We start from the raw sequence: 20211 nt of genomic DNA, 5'->3' as shown, positions 1-20211 counted from the left end.
CACATAAAAGTATTTGAACACAGAGTTATGGCTTATGGTCCTTCTGTCAGCCAGCCTTTGCCTGGCCCAGGTCACAAGTCCCCAGATCGCTCTTGGAGACCAGAGAAGCCACGTCCTAGCAGCCACTGATGCTACAGACAAGCAAAAAATCTCAAACACCAAAGGAAAAGCTATTGGTTTATATATAGATATATATATATATAGATATACTGTGTTTACAGAGTCAACAAGTTAAATGCAATATTCATAAGAGCATTAACAATAAAAATACAATCTGTGTGTAGCCAAGTACAGACTTAAAATGGTAAAACAGGAAAAAGGATCTCACCAAAAGTACAAATATACAGTACAAATTGATTTATTTAAAACAGTTACAAAAAAAGCACAACAAAATAGAGATTATCCTTAGAATTATTAATGCTTTGTTAAAGATCAGGTAGGAGGAGGGGGCAGGAACAAGGTTGGAGAGGAGCACCTGACTAGTTCTAAGGCTTTAGATACAATGCGGTCGGTTACATGTTAATACAGCCATTACATAAGTGGGATTACAGTCGGGGTCAGCACTTATCTACAAGGGCCTCCTTGCCTCAGGGCAGCCCGGCCGTCCTGGCCACGCGTGGGCAGAGCCTCCCCTGGCCCTAAGGTGCCACCACAGCGGGAAACAGCCTGGATGTGCGGGGCGGGTGTGCGGGGGCAGCAGCAGCCTGGGAGGAGCAGGAGCAAGTCCCGTCCTCCACGGAAGGGTGTGGAGACCGTGGAGGGGCCTTGACCATCGGCGTTTTAAGCCATACACGGAACACACCCTGGGCCAAACTCTGTACAGAATGTGCACTCGTAGCCATCTTAGCAGCTTCTGCAAAGTTTCAGGCAGTGGGACAGCCTGAAAGACAAGGAGCAGTTGTGAGTGGCGCGAGGGAAAGGCACGTGTGCTGCGGCAGGAACACGTTCAGGCTGCTCAAGCTGCTGTAGTTCCTCACAATATTTTCTGAGTAAGAAGGACTGTTAGTTCTCTACAGGGAAAGTGACTTCAAGTGTGGGGACGGGGACACTTAATGTGAAAAGTGCATTATACTTGGGCACCTGCTGGAAAGGGGAGGCAGAGGGGCCTCTGCAGCCTTCCTGCTTTCCAGACAGAGCTTCCTCTGCATAGTCTGGTAGTGATGAGCTCTCATTGCCTGGAGCAAATCTCACGTTCCTGGAGCACCAGTGTACACACAGCCTGGGCCTGGCCTGGCCTCCACAGGGCAGCTGACCCAGGAATGTTTTGTGAGCTGGGACAGATGGCTACAGACACCGTCATTGCATCCTACAGACTCCTGCCACTGAGTGTGAGATGGGTTAGTGGGACAAGACCAAGAGGCCTTCTCATCCATGTAGGACAGACCACAGCTCTCCTCTCCTTCACCACAGCAGCAGAAAAACAGCCTGTCTCTCTGAGAAGCCTGTCACATCTCTGCCAGCAGAAGAGCCAGGATAACTATCATCCCACAATGTCTTCCAGGCTTTATCTCCTCCTTTCCCAGTAAACTTAAGAAATAAAAGCCTCCTCTGTGGGCTCATCCACAGCCTTTCTCCCTACAGCAGAGCCAGTCTCACACCATCCCTGTCTCAGGAGAGCCTCAATGCTCAACACAGCCACCACCACCACAGGTACTGAGAACACAGCCCAGCCCCGACAGATTCCAGTGATCACGAGCTATGCTGGGCTAGAGGGCCACCAGTAGCCCCCTCCTGCCCACTGCCTTTGGGGCAAGCAGCCAGATGCCCGGCTACTTCATCTCAGTGCCCCCCCATGAGATATGCCCCAAACTGGCTTTCATAGACAAACTGGCAGCTGCAACATGCCCAACAATGGGACTGAAGGGAGTCTGTGTAGAAGCACCGAGGTCAGATTCACCCTGGCCTGTTCCACAGAGCTCAGTAGAAGCACAGCTAGCCAAGGTCCAGGGTGACACCTCCACAGCCCTCCAGCTGCCTACAGTACACAGCTATTTTAGTCACACAGCATCTTGCCTCATACATCAGTGTCTGCCCTGCCAGACCACTGCTCAGAGCAGCCAAGATCCAGGAGCAGCTGTTAAAGTAACACACAGGATATCAGGCAGGCTCTCCAAACCCTTCCTGTAAAGACAGAGACTTCTGTGTTCAAAGATGCACACAAAGGTTCTGCTCAGATGTGCCCTCACTGTGTGCAACCAGCCCAGCTATGTTCACACACCACACGTGTGCCAGATCCACCTGCCACAGCTCTGAACCCTCTGCATGCACCATGCCAAGGACAGGCAAGAGAACCTGTCTCCTCTGCCTCCTGCCTTTGGCCACAGTCACCCTGGGTGTCCTGAGCATTAAGTACTAGCCAACATGAATCGAGGTCTTTGTGTAGGAGAGTCCAATAAATAACAACTGTGAAACACATGAGGTGAGGGGGCCAGGCACCTGGGCCCAGGCAGCACATTTTACTGAGAAATAGTGCCATGAAAACAGCATCTGTTCCCACAGCTGCTGCATTCAAGGAGGCAAAATCTTCACATGACAGCATCACCATGACTTCATACATTTCAAATGCAGCTGATGAGATCGGAAGCAGTGTCACTGGGGGAAGCTACATGTGACACAGGCAGCATCCTCCTCCTGGAGAAACCCCCTGAGGCACAAACACTGAAGGCAGGAGCAGCACATCCACCTAAGGCCGGAAAAGAAACTGTCCTGGTGCCGGCATCTCAAAGGCAACAGAAAGGGCTAGCATTGAGCTAGGAAAGCAGGGCTGATGGCCTGGGTGGAAGGGACACTGGAGACCCTCCGGTTTGCTCAGCATCCAGGCAGAGCATCCCCTGTCACACAGTGACAGGACTCATCCCTGGAGAGCAAAGAACAGCCTGAGAGGCCCCACAGCAAGATGACCCAAGCTGGCCCCAGGAGGCCAGGCCAGGAGTGGGGCTGGCACTCGGGGGGAGCAGCAGTGCCCCAGCAGCCAGGCACACCTGACAGGAGACTTCAGGAGCCAGGAAAGGGCAGGCTGAACATCAGGAGCAGCATCGGGACTCCAGGGGGACCTGCAGACAGCAAAGGAGCCTTCTCAGGAGCCTGGTCCTAGCACAGAGATGGGCCCCTTAACACAAGGTGGAGTCAGTGAAGACCCTTATCCTCAACATAATAGTGAATGTTTTTTCCCCTAGCTAAGCAGTTAGAGCTGGTGCAGTAACACACCATCAGAGTGGGCAAATTAGTGTAATTACAGGAGCCTTCACTTGAATGGAGTGTTATCACCATAACGAGGTATTACTATGTTTGTACTAAATTCACTGTGAATAAGACTACTCTTAATTTTACCATGTTTTTACCATCTTGATTTTACTACAGAGGAACTCCAAAGTGAAGCATCAGAAAAACTAACACAAAACCACCCCAAAATGCCCTATGATGCTGTGATATTTTTAGAGTCCCTACATTAATCATAGAACTGTACTTAGCAGAAACTTTGTACCTTGCCTGCACATGCACAAACACTCGTCTCTTGTCTTGAGCTTATTCAGGTAACTTGCCTGCAGGGAAGAGAAGATTTATCCTCATTTAATTACCAAATAGTCTTGGTCCTCTCAAAGAAAAAGGATGTGTTTCCATCCTTCACTAGAGAATGCTAAATATATTTTACTTCAGCTTTAAAAAAAACAAACAACAACCTAAAAAAAAAAACAACACCAAAACCCAAAATCCATCCAAACAAAACAAAACAAAACCAAACAAAAAAAAAACCAAAACCAAACAAACAAAAAAAACCCACAAACAAACAAAAAACCCAACCCCATTCACCCACAGGCTAAGCCTCTGCAAAAGCTATAAGCCCGAGAGATGTTTATTTTTTTTAAGTTATTAACATGGGAAGAAAGATTTGATTTGGTGGCAAATAATGAAATGTATTTTATAGCAGAAACCTGATGTCTCCCGTCCCAACTCGTGTCCCATTCCAAGTGCTCAAGTTCCCTATTCACCTATACCCAAGCCCATCCTTTTGGTCCTTCCTCTTGAGTTTCTGTGATTCACTCAAATCTGCACATTCTTTGCAAGAAAGAGCAGTTGGATTCAGTGGAAGAGACATTAAACAGAACCACCAGAGAAGCATCTCTGTCCTGCCCTCAAGAGCTCCATCGGTGAACGGTCCTTTTAAAGTGCATGTGTGAAGAAAAGGGATACTGGGAGTAAAGCCCCCTCAACTCCAGTGGGGACCCATCTCTCCCCGTCATGAGAAAGGAGGAATAAAATCTTCAACAATTTTATCTGCTACCTTCAGCCATGTCTGCCCTCCTCATCTCCCCACCCATCCTGAATGCTTAGACCCTGCCCTGCAGGGAACCAGTTACTGGGGGAGGTGTGAGAAAGCCCCAGCCTCTGGAATGCTCATTGCAGCTCAGGAGCACCTCCCCCTTCTCTGCCCCAGCTCAGCCTGGTGCTGCTCCCTGAGGCACTGGAGGCCTCTTGATTCCCCAAGAGGACCTGGTCAGCCACTGAACTGGATGGAATAAACCCAGTCCTGCAGGGCAGAAAGCAGCCTTGCTGGTGAACCTCTCACAAAGTCTGCAACTTCTCCACCTGACAGTGAGGCTCACCCACAGGGGATGCCCCAGCTCACAGCCCGAGGGATCACTTCCCCGCATTGGAACGCCCTTCGATCGACAGCTTGACCTCCTGGGGAATGAAGGAGGGGCGGAGCAGGGAGGGCCGCGTCTCCTCCGCCCGCACGCCCGATCTTTGGAAGGCGGGGGCTGCCCAGCTGTGCTGGCTGCCAGCCTCGGGCTGGGGGGGCTCTGCCGCCTCCCTGCCTGGCTGGCTCTTCCTGCCACCAGCCCTGTCAGGCGGCTCCGAGGGCCGCTGAGCTGTCCTCTCAGGCCTCTCCCTGGTCACCACCAGCTGATCCACGAGGGGGCAGGAAGCCTGAGACGTGGAGCTGCCGTTCATGCTCTGTAAACTGATGGAGATGCAGACGTCGCCCACCTGCAGCCGGTGGCAGGGCAGAGCAAAGAGCTGCGCGGTCCGCCCGGGGCTGCAGGAGGACCAGCCCTGGCCATACACAAAGAAAGGATGCTCCGGGGGCACCTCAATGCTCACTTTGCTTTGTTGCTCCCCAACCACAAAATGCAGCGTGACAAGCCCAGGCCACTGGCTCTCCTGGATGTCCACCACGGTGCTGGAGTCGATCTTCAGGCCCCCGCTCACCTCTGCGCTGCGAACAAAGTCTTGAGTCTGCAGGTCCTCCACCCGCTTCAGCTCTCCCGTGGCCAGCTGGATGATGGCTCCTTTCATGAAGTGAGAGGGCAAGTGTGAGGAGCTGGGTGGCTGCAGCTGGGCCAGGTCCTTCTCCGGCACTCCTCGAGCCTGTGTCTCTGGGTTCTGCCTCACCAGGGCTTCTGAAGTGGAAGACCTGATGGGCTCGGATCCAACAGGAACCAGGACTGGCTTGCCGTTGGCTATCACCATTCCTTTGGTTAACTGTCTTTGTCTGACCAGCTCTTCAGGGGAGGTGACATATGGACTCCTGGACTGGCTTTTCTCAGGAGCAGCAGCCCTCTCTACTGCGTTCCTCAGCGCCTCCTTCGACTCCCCCTGCTGATCCGGGGTATGATGGCAAAGGTTTAAAGGGCCCGGGTCATCTTTCCTCTGGGCTGCCAGAACATGATAATCCTGAGACGCCAACACCCCCACCACCCTCTGAACCTCCAGATCAGCGTCTGGGGTGCTTCTGTGAGCTGGCACAGAGACCTCTGTTCCCAGCGTCTGGTAACCTGAAAGGAACTGTCCATCAACCACACATCCCGCTGCAGCCCCGGGCAGACAGTCCTCAGCCTTGCTGCTGGCACCGTCCACAGCCTCGCTGGTCCTCCTCACCACGTCGTGCTCCAGATGTGTCTGTCCACCATTGGCAGCAGCTCCCTCTGAACTCAGCTGGCTGTCTTGCTGAGGAGACTCTGGGCTTCTACCTGCCGCAGGTGCCTCATATGCTGAATACCCAGGTGGGAGGTGGGACATCTGATAATAAACAGGAATTCTACCTGGTGTCATATCTAAGGGCTGGGTCCCAGTGTGGTGCTGCATCTGGCCAGAAGGAGAGACTGCAGAAGCGGATTTGTTGAAGGTGTGGGTAGGAGAGGTAGTCTGGGGGGAAGGAGCGGCTTCCTCCGTGAAGAGAGAGGCATATGGCACAAAGTGGGGGACATGAGAGGCCGTCAGGCTGGTGGAAGGCGACAGGAGAGGGCTGGGCAGGAAGCCAGGAGGGACAGCATAGGGCACCGTGTAATGTGAGCCGATGAGCTGCAGGGAGGTTGGAGGGATCTGGGCGTAGTGGATGGGAGGGTAGGGCACCCCTGGGTGCTGGATTATTGGCGAGGTGACGTTGAAGGCGGGGGGCAGGGGGCTCACGTTCACCACGGAGTGCAGACCCGTGGGGGAGAAGGCGGCGGGTGGCACTGCCACTTTGTAGAGCATCCCGTACTGGTCCACGGTCAGCCCCGCCACCGCTTCCGCGGCCTCGCCCGGGCCGTGGCGCAGGGCTGCAGCGCCCGGCCCCGCCGTCCGCGCCCACTCGGGGCCCTCGCCCGCGGCCGGGGCCCCCCCCCGCCCGTCCCGCCTCGGTGCCGGTGCTGGCGGCGGGCAGCTCCCGCTTCTTTGGCGGGAGGCACTCCTGGCTGCGCTCCTGGCCCGCTCTCATGGCGCCCCGCGGTCTCCCGGCAGCCCCGGCCGCGGCGCTGGTTCATGGGGGCACCCGCAGGGGCTGCCGCACGCCGGCTCCCGGATCCCCGCCGCCGGCCTCACCTGCACCGGGGAACAGAGCGAGCCGTGAGTCTCGGCCCTGCCGCCGAGGGCCCCGGGCCGCGCGGAGCCCCCGGGCCGCGCGGAGCCCCCGGGCCGCAGGCAGCCCCGACGCTGAGGACGACGAGCACGAGCACGAGCACGAGCACGAGCGCGGCCGCGGCCCCCACCCCCGGGCCCGCCCGGCGCCCCCGCGGCCGCGGCTCACCCGCCATGGCCCGGCTCCTCCTCCGCCTCCCCCGTCCGCCCGGCGCCGCCCGCGGCCCGACCCCCGCCCCGCGGCGCGCGCCGATGACACGCGGCGCGGCGGAAGCGCCTCGCCCGGCAGCGCAAGCCCCGGCCCCGCCCGCCCCTGCCGCGCTTCCGCCGCGCCGGTTGCCGTGGCAACCAGCCGCGGCCCCCGACCCACCCCCGGCACACAGGCCCCTCCTGGCGGAACAGCAGCTCCCGCGCCCCGGGGCCCGTCGGGCCCACACGGTCTCCCCCCCCGGCGGGCAGGCGGGGCCGAGCCGTCCCGCGGGCGCTGCCCCTCCCGCCGCGGGCCCGGCCCCACCTGTGCGCGGCGCCCGGAACCTTGTTTTCGGGCGGAGCGACCCGCCCGGCCACAGCACGAGCGCGCGCTGGGGGCGGGGCCGCGTGGCGTGACGGCATCAGTGACTGCCACGGTGCGGACGCACCGCGCCTCGCGAGATCGGCACCGCGCCTGCTTCCGCCAAGAAAAGTAGTGCGAGGGGCCTTTCCCGCCCCGCCGGCGCCGCCGTCGCGCCGCTCCCTCCCCCCGTCCCCGCCGCGGCCGCCGCGGCCGCGCCCCCGCCCGGGGCGGGCAGGGCTCGGAGGCCCAGGAGAGCGTGCCGCCGCGCGGATCCCTCCGCCTGCGGTACGAGTGCTGCGGCCGCGCCGCCGCCATTTTGAATGCCTGGCTCCGGCCGCTGCCGCCGCCTCCGCTGCTGGGACCGGCCCGGTGAGTGCGGCCGCCCCGCCGCCCCCTCTCCGCGCCGCCGGACAGGCCCGGTTTCCGCGGCCCCGGCCGCACGGGGCCCCCGGCTGCCCGCGCTGCCCCTGCCCGCCAGCGCGCTCCGGGGTCGGGCTGCGGCCCCGCGGTAGCGCCGCTGGCCCGTCCTGCCCGCGGGGCCGCCCGGAGCCCTCCTGCCGCTTCTGCCCGTGCCCCGGCCCGGGCTGTGCCCCACGCGTGGCCCGGCCGCCGCCTGCCGGGGCGCGGGGCAGCGCGTCCTGCCCGCTGGGCTCCCGCCGCTGCGGGGCTGCTGGCTGGCGCTGAGCCCCGTTCCGCCGCGGCCGGGGCTCGGCTGCCCCGCGCGGCGCTCCCTGCAGCGGCGGGCCCGGGAGCGCCGCCGGGCCGTGCCGCCGGGCCGTGCCGCCGGGCCGTGCCGCCGGGCCGTGCCGCCGCGGGGACGCTGGCCGGAGCCCCCGGGGCCTCTCGGGTCGGCAGTGCGCGCCCGTGGTGTTATGGCTGCCTGGGGTTTAATGGCAGCAAAAAACCTGTGACTTCCGTCCGAAGCAGTTTGCAGTAGAGTGCAGGCATGGGCTTGTGTTCGCGGTAGATTCCGCTTGAGAACCAATCTGTAAAAAACAGTTTCAAGTCCCTTCTTCAAGGGTGGTTGACTTCTCTCTTTTATCTCACTAGCTATAAGACAAAAGTTGTTGTGTTGTGGGTTTTTTTTTTTACAAGCAAGCATTTTTTATAAGTAAGCTTCGTTTAAGATTTGCAGATAGAATAGTTGTGTGTATTGCCTGTCTTATGAATGACGCTTAAAAATGCTTAGTGATGTGTTTTAGTTTCTGGTGGTGGAAGTGTTAATGGAACAGTGGAATCCCCATGACCAGAAGGTGTATTTGGCCTGTACTGGCTTAAACAAAGTAAAATATATGCATCTTGTGCTTAAAACGGCAGAGATTTTTGTGTTGTTTCCCTTTTTCTCTTCTTTTTCCTGTTCTGCTTCTGTGTGCCAGTGCAGCTGTTTGTTTTTTTATACTTGTCCTCCCCACCTTCTCTAAACTACACTTGTTTTTTCCTTTGTTTATGGGCACGTCTCATTCTCTTCCCACGTGTTTTCTTTTGCCCACTTGTGCACTCTGGTATTTGGCACAAGGTTTGAAAACTTCATTGGGTACCTGAGAGCTCAGTGAAGACAAAAGATTGTGGTTTTTTTTTCTGAGGGGTTCAGTGAACCTCTTGATCCTTCCATAGTGGGAGGAAGAGGGGAAGGTACTTAAGTTCCTGTAAGTTGTTGAGAAGAGGGAAGTCTTGGTAACTGATTTGTGAAGGGGATCCAGCTTTTCTGTCTCAAGAGTGTAAGATAACTTTCAGATTTCTTCCTTTTTTGATTAAAAGCATTCTCTTCCTTCTCTTTTGTTTGTTTTTTTTCTTTTCCTGTGACTGCTGGTGTGATTTTTTCCAAAGAGTGGTGTGCCAGGAATGGGTGGGTCCTTCACTGCCTTTGTTGCAGTGTTCTGGTGGGAAAGCAAGGGACACAAGAATGTTCTGGTTCTGGAGAACTCCTTTGCACACAGGGTTTTGCACTGGCATTTTGGTGAACTGAAATGAGGTCAGTAAGCTCGGCAGTAAAGCTTGTGCCTCTTTCCTGGGAATATTTGTTTTTACTTTTGAGTGAGCAATGGACATTACTTCAAGAGATGGGTGGTTTGATTTCTTTCTGTTTTTTAATAACCCTTTTGACTGAAGGTGATGTTAATTTGTTCTAGGCAGTATGCAGTTGTCTGGTCTGCCTTAGTAGCAGTATTACTTCATTGGATGAGAATTTTTGAATTAATTAGTATATGATGAGGCTGTAACTCAGAAAACAGGGTTAGAGCTGAAGTGAATCTGCTAATACCACAAGTAGCAGCATTAGCCTTTGCTGTTTGGCAGAGATGTTGTAGGTAAAGTTTAAGATTAGAACTTCTTAGGGCATACCTGAAGTTACCTGGAAAATTGTAAAATTTGTATTAATGAATGTAAAAATGTGGCATCTCCTCATTCATCTGGCATTAACCAAGGTAAAGAAATGTGTGGGCGTTTTTGTCACAAAGTAGTAGATTTTTATTTTATTTTTTTAATTTTAACTCTGCAGGAAAGTGAAAAGGAAGTGAAATAGCCACATTACCCTACAGGTGAGAGTAGTTAGGGATCTAGAAGCAGGTGAGAAATACAAAGGTAACATAGGTCAGCAGTGGGGAAGTACAGAGCCAGACCCCAGGAAACATGGCAGTTTGCTCCTGTCTGGCATGCTGATCAGCTGTGTCCGTGCCAGTGCTTCACCAGCTTCTAAAGACAGGGAAATACTAATTTTCTTCTTTGGCAGGCATTGAGGTTAACATGTAATGGCTGAAAACTCAGGGCATCCCTGGAAGCCAGCTCAGGTGTTTGGTTTGGTGTCCATGTGCTGTGGTGCAGGGATGGGAGCCTCCCCCAGTCCCACGGGGAGGGAGGGGCAGTCGGGCTGCCTGCAGTGGGGGCTCAGGGACCCCCGGGGCAGCACCTCCTGCCACTGTCCTGCCTCTGCTCCCCTCAGCTTCTGCACAGCCTGCTTCTCCAGTACTCTTGTGCTACATTGCTTGTTTTTTTAAATGGAGGTGGGACCATTACTTCTCCTGAGACTGCTTTTTAGCTCTTGGTTTGGGGCATTTTTTCCCTTACTTGACCTCTTTCTTTTTTTATTTCATCCCCATGTTGCCTTTGTATAATGCAAGTGTAACGCTGCTGCTTTTATTGTCAAGTCTGTACTTTGAAGCCCTCTACTACCTTAATTTATTTTTGCTTTTTTGATGTTACTTTTGTAGTTTTCTGTTGCATTAAACAGCTTTTCCTCAAGAGAGGTTAATTTTCTGCTTGGAATGTTGTATGGCTGGTTGCTTTTTCTCTCAACTCTTTTTGTGTTGTCTTTGCCCTTCTTTGCCCTTCTTGATAGTGATGGTGCTCCTTGATTAGGAGGTTACTGTTTTTTGTGTAAATATTGGTAACACTAGGCTATATACCAATATCTATGCTTTTGTTCCCAACTCCATCTCTATTTGCAGTGAATATTTCTGGTTTTACTGCAAATACATCCTTTTTTTTTTTTTTTTTTTTCAGTATCTGGTAGAAGTGTGGAGCCTGCTGACAGCACGGTATTTTGAGTTAATCATTGCAGTTATTTCTCTCTTGTAGTCTGGGTGTATCTTCTGTGTCCTGTCCAGGAGGCTTGGTCCAGCTGTACTGGATCAAGCAGGGGAGTTCTGCTTCTCATTTCGGTGGGGGGTCGGGTCAGGCTTTAATGATTGCAACTTCCCAAAGGCTGTTTCTGCAGGAGGAATGTGGCCACTTAGGTGCGTTTGGGCGGAGCAGCTCAGGGGGTGTGTGTGTCAGGTGTGTTTGAAAATGTGTGCTGCTTCAGGCTTGGGTTCCTTTCTAGGATGAACTGAAAAGCTGTAGCTGGGAATGTCTTATTTGAGTTGAAATTCCGGATTATTTCACCAAGCAGTAAAGTCCTTCTGTGAATAATTCCATGAGCTTTCATGGGGTTTATGTCTTAATGTTTCCAGAATTCAAGGTTAAATAATAATGGAATTTTAAAACAAGTCTGATAATTTGTCCTAAACAAGTCATTAAGTAACCTTTAGCTTTTTTAATTAATATTTTGAAAGAGTGGTTTTAATATTTATTTTTAGACATAAGCTAAAGTTTCTGAAGTTTCCAGGGGGAAGGATCTCAATTCAATTACACGTTTAAAGACAGTAAGTCTTTTTATCTTCACACTACAATTCCTGATAGAGGAATGTAGCATGGCTGAAGCACTTCAGCATTTTACATGTGAGTTTTGGTGATGTGAGGTGCTGCTTGTAAATATAAAAGGTTATAATGAACACTCGTATTTTAATATGATTGTGTTCTAAGAGTTTTAGTAAGGTTTTATACTTAGCTATTTTTGGCATAATGGCATGCTAAATAGAATCAGTAACTTTGAAACACGACAAGCTTAACTAGGAAAAGACTGTAAAAGAAGAGAAAATAGTGATTTAGAAGCATAATTTAGAAGTAAGTAAAATGCTTTTTATACAATACCATTTTTGGTTTCTTGATTTTTTTTTATTTTTTTTTTCTTTTTTGGATAGTTTACTAGGAATGAGTTGTGTGAAGAAAGAATGCCTTTTTGTTGGTCAGGGGAAGAAGTCATCAATGACATGCAGGAGAATCACTGAGCTAACACCTTTCATGCACCCCAGAGACTAGGAAAAAAGCTGCAAGTTGCACACCAACCACTTACAGCGTTAGAACTCATCTGAGTTGGGTGTCTTAATTCTTTCAGAAGCTTTGGTCTTGTTACTGTAACAAGCAAGGCCTTCAAAATGAGAAGGGAGAAACAGACTTGATGAAGTAAAAGAATTCTGCTTTCAATTCTATCAGATACTGTTAATATTTACCAGCAGGCTCTTTCCAGGTATATTGGGATCATCCCTGGTTTCTAGAGCCTGTAGTAATCAAGGAAATGGCAGAGGGATACTGCTGCTGTGAAGAAAATGAGGAAGGAGGCAATTTAAAAATTGCCTTGTCGTTTATGTTTATGTGCAAAGAATAGAAACATTTCCCTGTACTTCTGAAAAATGTTAACTAATCCTGAGGAACAAGATTTTCTACTTTGAAGGAAGTTCTAATCAGCACTTAGCAAAAACCAAACTTCAGGTCTGCTGTTACTGGATGGTATGTTTGTCCTCTCTCTGCTAGTCATCATGTGCAACAAAATGCATTTCTGTTTTACAGAGAAGTCTCTAAAATTTAATTCTTCATGGCAGTTTGCTATTTGACAGCTTTGTAACCTTTATGGACCTCAGAAAGCTAAAGGGATTTTCTTGAGGGCTAGAAGCGAAAGTGAGGTTCTGAATGAGTCTATCAAGTGTTGTGATACCTGCACACAACCTGGTTTGCTTGCTCAGGTGCTTGAGTTTAGTATGGTTGGCTTTTCTGACCCCCCTACAAGCTGTGGGTCTTTGCTTGATGACCAAGGGGTGTATCCTGCTAGCCTTAGAGCTCTGGGAGAGGTTCACAGGCAGGACATGAAAAATAACTGCTCAGGTATCCCCAGCTCCTTTGTTCAGGTGTTTCAGCTGCACATACAGCTGTATTTTTTAATTAAGTGGTAGTATCTGCCCCAGCAGTCCCTGCTGGCTTGGCTTCTCCTGTTTTGCATTTATGTACTCAGTAGACCTTGTGTCAATACCATCTCGATGCTTGTCACCTGATGCAGTCAGTGATCCCAGAGCTGCAGTTGAAGTTCTGGTGGCTGTCTAGGTGTGTGTGTTTTGCAGTGTCTCTGGTGGAGCTGCAGGGAGCCCCTCTGTGGGGGGGGGCAGCACAGGTAACCTGTTGGTTTCCCCTCACTGCTACCTGGGGCAGTGCTGCCATAGGAGGAGCTGAAGCTGTTGTGCCTGCAGGACCCCCAGGCAGTCGATGGTTTCTGTGCTGTATGGCTGGGAGATGAGACAGGGAGGGGGACCAGGAGAACTGCATTGCTGGTGGTTCTGTGGAAGCCATGTGTCTTTCAAATGTGACAGTGTCTGAGAGATGCAGCAAAAAGGAAGAACTGCTTAATATTGTTTGAAGGGGTTTTGTGTGTGTGTTATGCTCTTAAACAAACTTCTTGATCTGTTTTCCTGTCCTCATTCTTCAATTAATTTTCTTAGTACCTCTGCGTGGATGAGATGCTTTGGTTTATAAATTTTCCAGCAACACCTGAAGACTACGTGCCTGGGTAGGACTCTGTCCTGTTGCTCAGTACAGGAATATGATACCAGCAGAGACGTGCTGGAAGTCAGACTGATAAGCAATGTGTAAAGAAAACAAATAGCAGGAAAAAAAAAATCCACATTATTTACATCAGTGCTTTATATGGAAAAACTTACCAGGATTCCCATATTGAAATCCATCAGAAGTGCTCTCAAACTGAAACTTCCCAATAATAACTCTTGTAGCAAATAGGTAAAATTAGTAATAAATTGCCAATAGGAAGTAAAGTTTACTAGTATCTCTGAAGGAGCTCAAAATTGTTCAACTTGCAAATCTGTTATGTCACAATCTCAATCAACACTTCATTTACGACAAGAGTAGGTGGTAGTTTTTGTAATGCCAGTTGTTTAAATGGCTTCAGAAGAGGAGAAGGCCAGTGCCATCCTGGGGTGCATCAAGAACAGTGCGGCCAGCAGGTTGCAGGAGGTTTTCCTTCCCCTCTTCTCTGCCCTGGTGAGGCCAGATCTGGAGAGCTGTGTCCAGTTCTGGACTCCCCGGTTCAAAGACAGGGAACTGCTGGAGAGGGGACAGCAAAAGGCTGCAAAGAGAATTAGGGGACTAGAACATCTCTCTTCTGAGGAAAGGCTAAGGGACTTGGGTTGTTTTAGCCTGGAAAAGACTGATTATCGATGCTTCATAAATACTTAAAGGATGAGTGTCAGGAGGATGGGGCCTCCCAGTGGCAGGACAACAGGTAACGGGCACAAGCTTGAACATAGAAAGTTCCATCTAAACATGAGGAGAAACTACTTTGAGGGTGGCAGAGCACTGGAACAGGCTGCCCAGGGTGGTTGTGGAGTCTCCATCTCTGGAGACATTCAGAACCCATCTGGATGCCATCCTGTGCAACCTGCTCTGGGTGACCCTGCTCTGGCAGGGGGGTTGGACTAGATGATCTCCAGAGGTCCCTTCCAACCCCCAGCATTCTGTGATTTTTGTGTGTGTGACCAGGAGCTGCATGGTTCTTCTTGAGTTCTTTGTAAATGGGCAAGGGCCATCAGGATTAAAAAAATAATGTTTTTTTTTAGAAATCTTGACAGAGCCTCTAACTAAAGTTTTTCATTGTGTTCTAGCACAGTTTTTCAAGGGAGATCTTATTGAGATTTAATAGGTGGCTGAGGAAGAAACAGAAGTGACCCGACAATGACAGAAAATCTGTCTGCTTTTGTAATTTTCTATCAGGCAGAGGTTATTGAGAGGCACTGTGCAAACATGTGCCATTAGATGTGTTCATAAAGCCATCTGGAGGAGTGAACAGTGAGGTGACAGTTTTGTACTAAAGGAGTTTGTGAAACTAAGGAAATATGCAATGAGATGGTAAAGTGAATTCATAGTGCAAAGCAATGCCTGTGCTGCACAGAAATTACTGTAAAGATACTCAGTGGAAGGCTCCAAAGAAGTTGTTACTTCAGCCGGAGGTCTTGGAGCTGTTTGTAGGGTCTTTGTAAGAACTGTCAGCTCCACAGTAGCTAAACAGGCAAAGTGAGTTTAAATGTTTTTAGCTTTCTAAGTGCAAGGAAAAAAAAATCTTCTGTGTAAATCCATGATGCAGCCGTTGCTTGAATACTTTTAATAGGTCTACTCTTTGTTAAAAAAAAAAAGGTAGAATTCTGAGAGGTAGAGAGGAATATAAAAGAATTGTGCAATGGCTCCATACAGGAAGAGATTAAAACAGGACTATAGTGCCTCAAAGGGTGGCTGAGGGGTAGATGCAATTAAAGGCTCTAAAACCGTAGAAGACATAAAATCAATTAATAGGTGATAATACTTATTTTCTCATGGTGAAAGAATTTAATGTACTATTCCTTGGTCAGACAGCAGGTTTAAAGCAGAAGATAATTCTTCATGGAAGTTATAGTTAAACTGTGCAAATTATCCCCGTGAGTATGAATGGGAAATGTCTCCATCAGTGTATTCCAGTTGATGAAGTGACTATTGGGAGTTCATGTAGAATACACTTTTTTGCTCTCTTTTCATACCAGTGCCACCAGGCAGTTGTGTGACTGGATGGTTTGTTTTAGAAAGGCTTGTTCTCTTTGGTGTGTAATAAAGGAATGCTGTCAGCTCTTTTTTTTTTTAAGATTCTGAAGTATCCCTACTTTTTTTTTCTCTTCATCTGCTTTGCCTGCTGACTTCCCTGCCTCCAAGAAGGAAGCACAAGTTTGCAGGATTTTTTGAAGCATGGCTGTCTGAAACACTTGTGTGAAATCTTGTGCAAGTTATTAAACACCACTGCTCTTTTAAAATATTTTTTTGTCACAATTTGTCATGATTTTGGGATCAAGTATCTTTGTAGCCTGACTGTTCTGGAGAGGGACAGACAATGTGAATATGAGCATTCCTTGCAGATTGCCATTCCTGCCTGTCTCAGCAGGGAATCATGTTATGTTCACCTGACAGCTCACTCAAACCATAGCAATACCTGTTTCTAATGTTCTGGAAAAGCAAACTTGAGGTACAATGAGTTCTTCTGGTTTTCAAGCTTACGTTTAACCATGCTACTGAAGCAGTCTGCGTTTCCTTTACTGCAGACTGAGAAAGGAAAAGCCAACACATGAGAGTGTAAGATCATTCTGAAGCCTTTAGGTACACTCCAAGAATTACAGGTCTCTTTCTTCTCCCAGAGGATGCCAGCCCCCATCAGACTGCGGGAGCTGATCCGGACCATCCGGACAGCAAGAACCCAGGCAGAAGAGCGTGAGATGATCCAGAAGGAATGTGCTGCCATCCGGTCATCCTTCCGGGAGGAAGATAACACGTACCGATGCAGAAATGTGGCAAAGCTGCTGTATATGCACATGCTGGGATACCCTGCACACTTCGGACAGGTAGGCCAGAGTTCAGTGCTTGCTGTGCCATGTGCACATGCCATCTGCTGTGGGTGTTTTGGGCACATTGCCTTGGGCAGAACACTTGTGGCTGCACTTCTGGCTGCTCTTCGGGGCGTTCTGAGGTCTCAGTTTTGACTTTGTTAGTGCGAGCTGCTATTTGGAGACTTAGATGTTTTGTTATGAAACTTAGGGTTAAACTGCTTTTGCCAGACTGTCTGCTCCTCAACACCCATGTTTCTGCAGAGGCATAAGTCTCAAACCACAGTCCAGTACACAAGAGTATTTCTAGATGGGTTCAACACAGCACTTTGGAATTCTGTGTCTGATGGAAGGTACCAGATGCTTCGAAGGAGGTTCTGTATCCTTTTCCTTCTAAAGCAATCTGTTCTAGGCAGGTTAGAGCTGGTCTGTTTCCAGCAATTAAAAAATTAGTGTTCCTTCTCCCCGTCTTAGTGAGGTGCCTTGAAGAATGCTGATAAGAGTTTTCCATCTCTTGGCTAATTTTTGACACTGTTTTGACACAGATTGTGGAAAAGGGACACAGAAACGTGTGAGTTCTTGAGTTACAAGATATTCTTCAACTAGAGCTTTGTTTAGTCTTTGGGACATAGTCTGTTTTGCTTAGAAGTCAGCAAGTGTCCTGTTAGTAGTATTCTAACCTTGGCCTTCCATAAAGCTAAATAAAAAGTCATTCAAATTGTCATATCACCTGAAGTAGCTTCATCTCTTGCGAGTCTATCCATTCATGATGGGATTTACCAATCCTGACATGTCTCACTGAAAAAGTGAACTCAAACCACTGAAATAAAATTCCAGATAGTTTTAGTAGAAGGAAGTCAGTCTGGGTTGTGCTATTGCATATTAAATGTATCATTTCTACATCATTGGATTCTTCTCACAGGAGATAGTAAGGTGATGCATAAGGACAAGTTAATTTGTGTGTTTTCCTGTTCCTAACACTTTCAAGTAGCCAGGCTCCCTGGTCCAAGTGAGAATCTTCTGTCATAGAAATTCAGGCTAAGTGTCTTAAGAGCTGCAGGAAGAATGAAAAGTGTTACAGATAAGTGTCACCTAGAATTTCTACAGTTGACCTTTATTGGGAATATGTTTAAGTTGTATTTGAATTATTTTATTTTATTACTCAATTTAATCCCATATATGGAAGACTTAGACGAGATATTTAATAGTCTTTCAGTTTCTGCTTCAGTCAGTAATGGTAAGCTACCTCTTCCCTCTCAGTGGAAGAAGGATAAAAAAAGATCATTCAGTATCTATTATTGCCAGTGTTGCTGCATCTCAAGCAGAAGCAACGGTGCTGGGAATGTAGTATTTCATTCCGTGGCCTTGGTTTTCTTGGAGTTTGTCGCTTGCACATTCAGGAAGTTCAGGGTCCAAGGCCCTGATTTTAACAGGTATTCTGCAAGTGAGTAAGTTGCAGGCCTTTGCATGTCTTCAGAGCTTGTGACTGAAGGAATCATGTGAAGTGGTAACGTTGTAGGTGCAGTGTAGTTTGTGTGAACTAGGACCTGCCAGAGACCTGTGCTGTTCAGCAGTGGAGCCCTCTTGTCCAGCACTGCAGATGGGAAATGTCAGTGCCAGGAGAAATACACAGGAGATGAGATTTGGTGGAAAAGCAGGAGAGAGCCACAGGCTGTGTGAGTCTCTCTGAAAGATGTGAGCAGACATCTGACTATAGCTGACAGCGTGGTTGGGGTAGCAGTAATAAAAGAGAATTTGGAGAAGGTGCGAGACCATCAGGATGGCCATCAGGAGCACTGCATTTAGCCAGTGCTTGCTGGGATGCACTGGGTGGTGAGCTGTTTCCTCAGCATGTGCAGAGGCTGTTGTGCAAGTGTAGAAGGTGTCAGGAAGCCTGGGCAAATGGTGAAATAACTAACTTTATTGTTGTCGTTATTTCTACTTGCAAAAAAAAAAATCCAGTTGGAAGAGTGACTATGTCAGAAAAAATTAAGTAAGTTGTAGTCAGGCTTTATGGCTGTATCATATCTGGCTTTACTGATGTAGCTGTTACAGATTTTAATTGTTTCTTCAAATGACATGGAGATAATGGTATCAAGATTTCTTCTGCTAATTAGACCTAGTAAGAGCTTCAGCTGGTCATATTTCTTAGTATTGCTGTGCGTGAAGCTGGTTTCTATGTACTTGTATACAGTGAAACAAGAACTTGTCAGCCTCCATAGGGTAATTTTCAATAATATCTTTCCAATTCAAAAGAATTAGAAATATGTCTCACAGTATCTGTTGCAGTTGTTTGTTTCCTTCTGTTTCTTCTTCATTGTTCATCTTCTGCCTTTGGCTCTTCTACTGTAGCTCAGATGCATTTTTGCAGGGGGTTGTATAAGAACAGATCTTGTAAACCTGGGGCAGAGAGCTGGTTCAGAGGTGTTTTATTCCCTTAGGTAAAGTACTGGAAAGTTAAGAGGTTGATATCTAGTGTTCTGTACCTTATCCCTGGCTGATCTTACCCATTTGTGTAAGTTCAATTATCCTTGTGGATGACTGGTCTTATTGTTCTGGTGCTTCTTTATTCTAGATTTTCAGCCCCTATAAACCTAGCAAACTGAGCTCGCTTTCTCTCAAGCTTTGTCCTGTCAGTTTGTCACCCTGCACTAGCTGGCTGTTCATATGTGACAACTGGCACAGCTGAGTTGTCCTCTGGTGCCATGCGGGTGTGAGAACCTGTCAGTGGCTGTGCTACCTCACGCACTTTTTCTGGCACTTCAGTTTTCTTATCCTGTACAGCTTTGCCCTTCTGATGTGTGTGTGCTTCTTGCATCTCACCTGTGTCTGTTGCTCTCTTCAAGGTTGCCTGTAGCTAGGGACCATGAAAAACTTAAATGACACCCTGTATTTTTGCCTGTGCATGCCCCCTTCCTTTTAAATTAATTTGTTGTAAGTCTTGTGTGACTCCTCCTTAAACCCATTCTGTGTGCTTACTAGCTGCCCCACTAATTTGTAAAACAGATTTACAGGATGTGTTTGTTAGGGATAGGTCTCTTACCTGTTTTGAGAAGCCATTTCTGCTACTTCCTTTCTGGAAAACAGGTGTTGATTATAGTTGATGAGTCATCTGTTAGAGAAAAATATTTTAGTGCATAGTAATGTCAGAGTATCTCTGTAGTTGATGTTTGTTGTGGTTTGTTGTTGTTGGTTTGCTTGGGTTTTTTTCAGTAATAAAGTGTTAATTTAAAAAATGGGTTATCAATTAAATTCTTAAACAGCTGAGTGCAAGTGGTGGCTGTGCATATTATCTTGGGGATCTCCTCTGCTGTTGAGCACAGTTGACCCTTCCGTGTGGTGACAGGGAGGCTTGGAGAGGCTACGATGCATGTCAGACTTGAGGTGTTCAAAACAAGCAGCACAAAAGCTTGACTATCTCTGGCTGTGTCTAAGGTTTGCCTAGCTAGCTAGGTAAGTTAATTGGAGGTCATAATAAATACTGGTTTTGACAGCTTGCAGAGTGATACTCTCTCTAGCAGGTAGATGGACCTATCTCAGCCTAGTTCAGAAGTTTCCGGTGCAGATCAAACATGACACTTGATCCAGACTTCCAGATCTTTATTCTTTTGTTTTTAATGACAGATCTATATGTGCAGTCTCTATAAATGTTATTTTTTACTATTGTGATTTGACATAAAACCTGGTATATCTGAGATCATGGTAGGCCAACAGTGTCTGGCTACTTCAAGATGCAAGAGCTACTATTGACTTTCCTGCTGTCTTGCTGGGAGCTTTGGACAGGTCATTTAACCTTTGTTTTCCACATCACCATAATGGGAA

General features: G+C 48.9%; 2 protein-coding genes across 2 annotated transcripts in view; one reads left to right on the top strand and one right to left on the bottom strand.

Moving 5' to 3' along the window:
- Window positions 1-164: 164 nt before the first annotated feature.
- On the bottom strand, window positions 165-7067 carry ATXN1L (ataxin 1 like). The gene is given in 3 exon segments (XM_051629841.1): window positions 165-6607; window positions 6609-6804; window positions 7010-7067. Coding segments are annotated over 2 exon segments (2061 nt in total). The 5' UTR covers window positions 6701-6804; window positions 7010-7067; the 3' UTR covers window positions 165-4638.
- A 508-nt stretch (window positions 7068-7575) lies between these two features.
- AP1G1 (adaptor related protein complex 1 subunit gamma 1) overlaps window positions 7576-20211 on the top strand; it is a 39588-nt gene continuing 26952 nt past the window's right edge. Inside the window, exons 1-2 of the mRNA XM_051629839.1 lie at window positions 7576-7762; window positions 16204-16407. Of these exons, the coding sequence (XP_051485799.1) occupies window positions 16207-16407 (201 nt within the window). The 5' untranslated portion in view covers window positions 7576-7762; window positions 16204-16206. The remainder of the gene's footprint in view (window positions 7763-16203; window positions 16408-20211) is intronic.

The sequence above is a fragment of the Apus apus genome, chromosome 11 (genome assembly GCF_020740795.1).
Source record: "Apus apus isolate bApuApu2 chromosome 11, bApuApu2.pri.cur, whole genome shotgun sequence".
Taxonomy (NCBI): domain Eukaryota; kingdom Metazoa; phylum Chordata; class Aves; order Apodiformes; family Apodidae; genus Apus; species Apus apus.
This window is presented reverse-complemented; position numbering and strand designations above follow the sequence as displayed.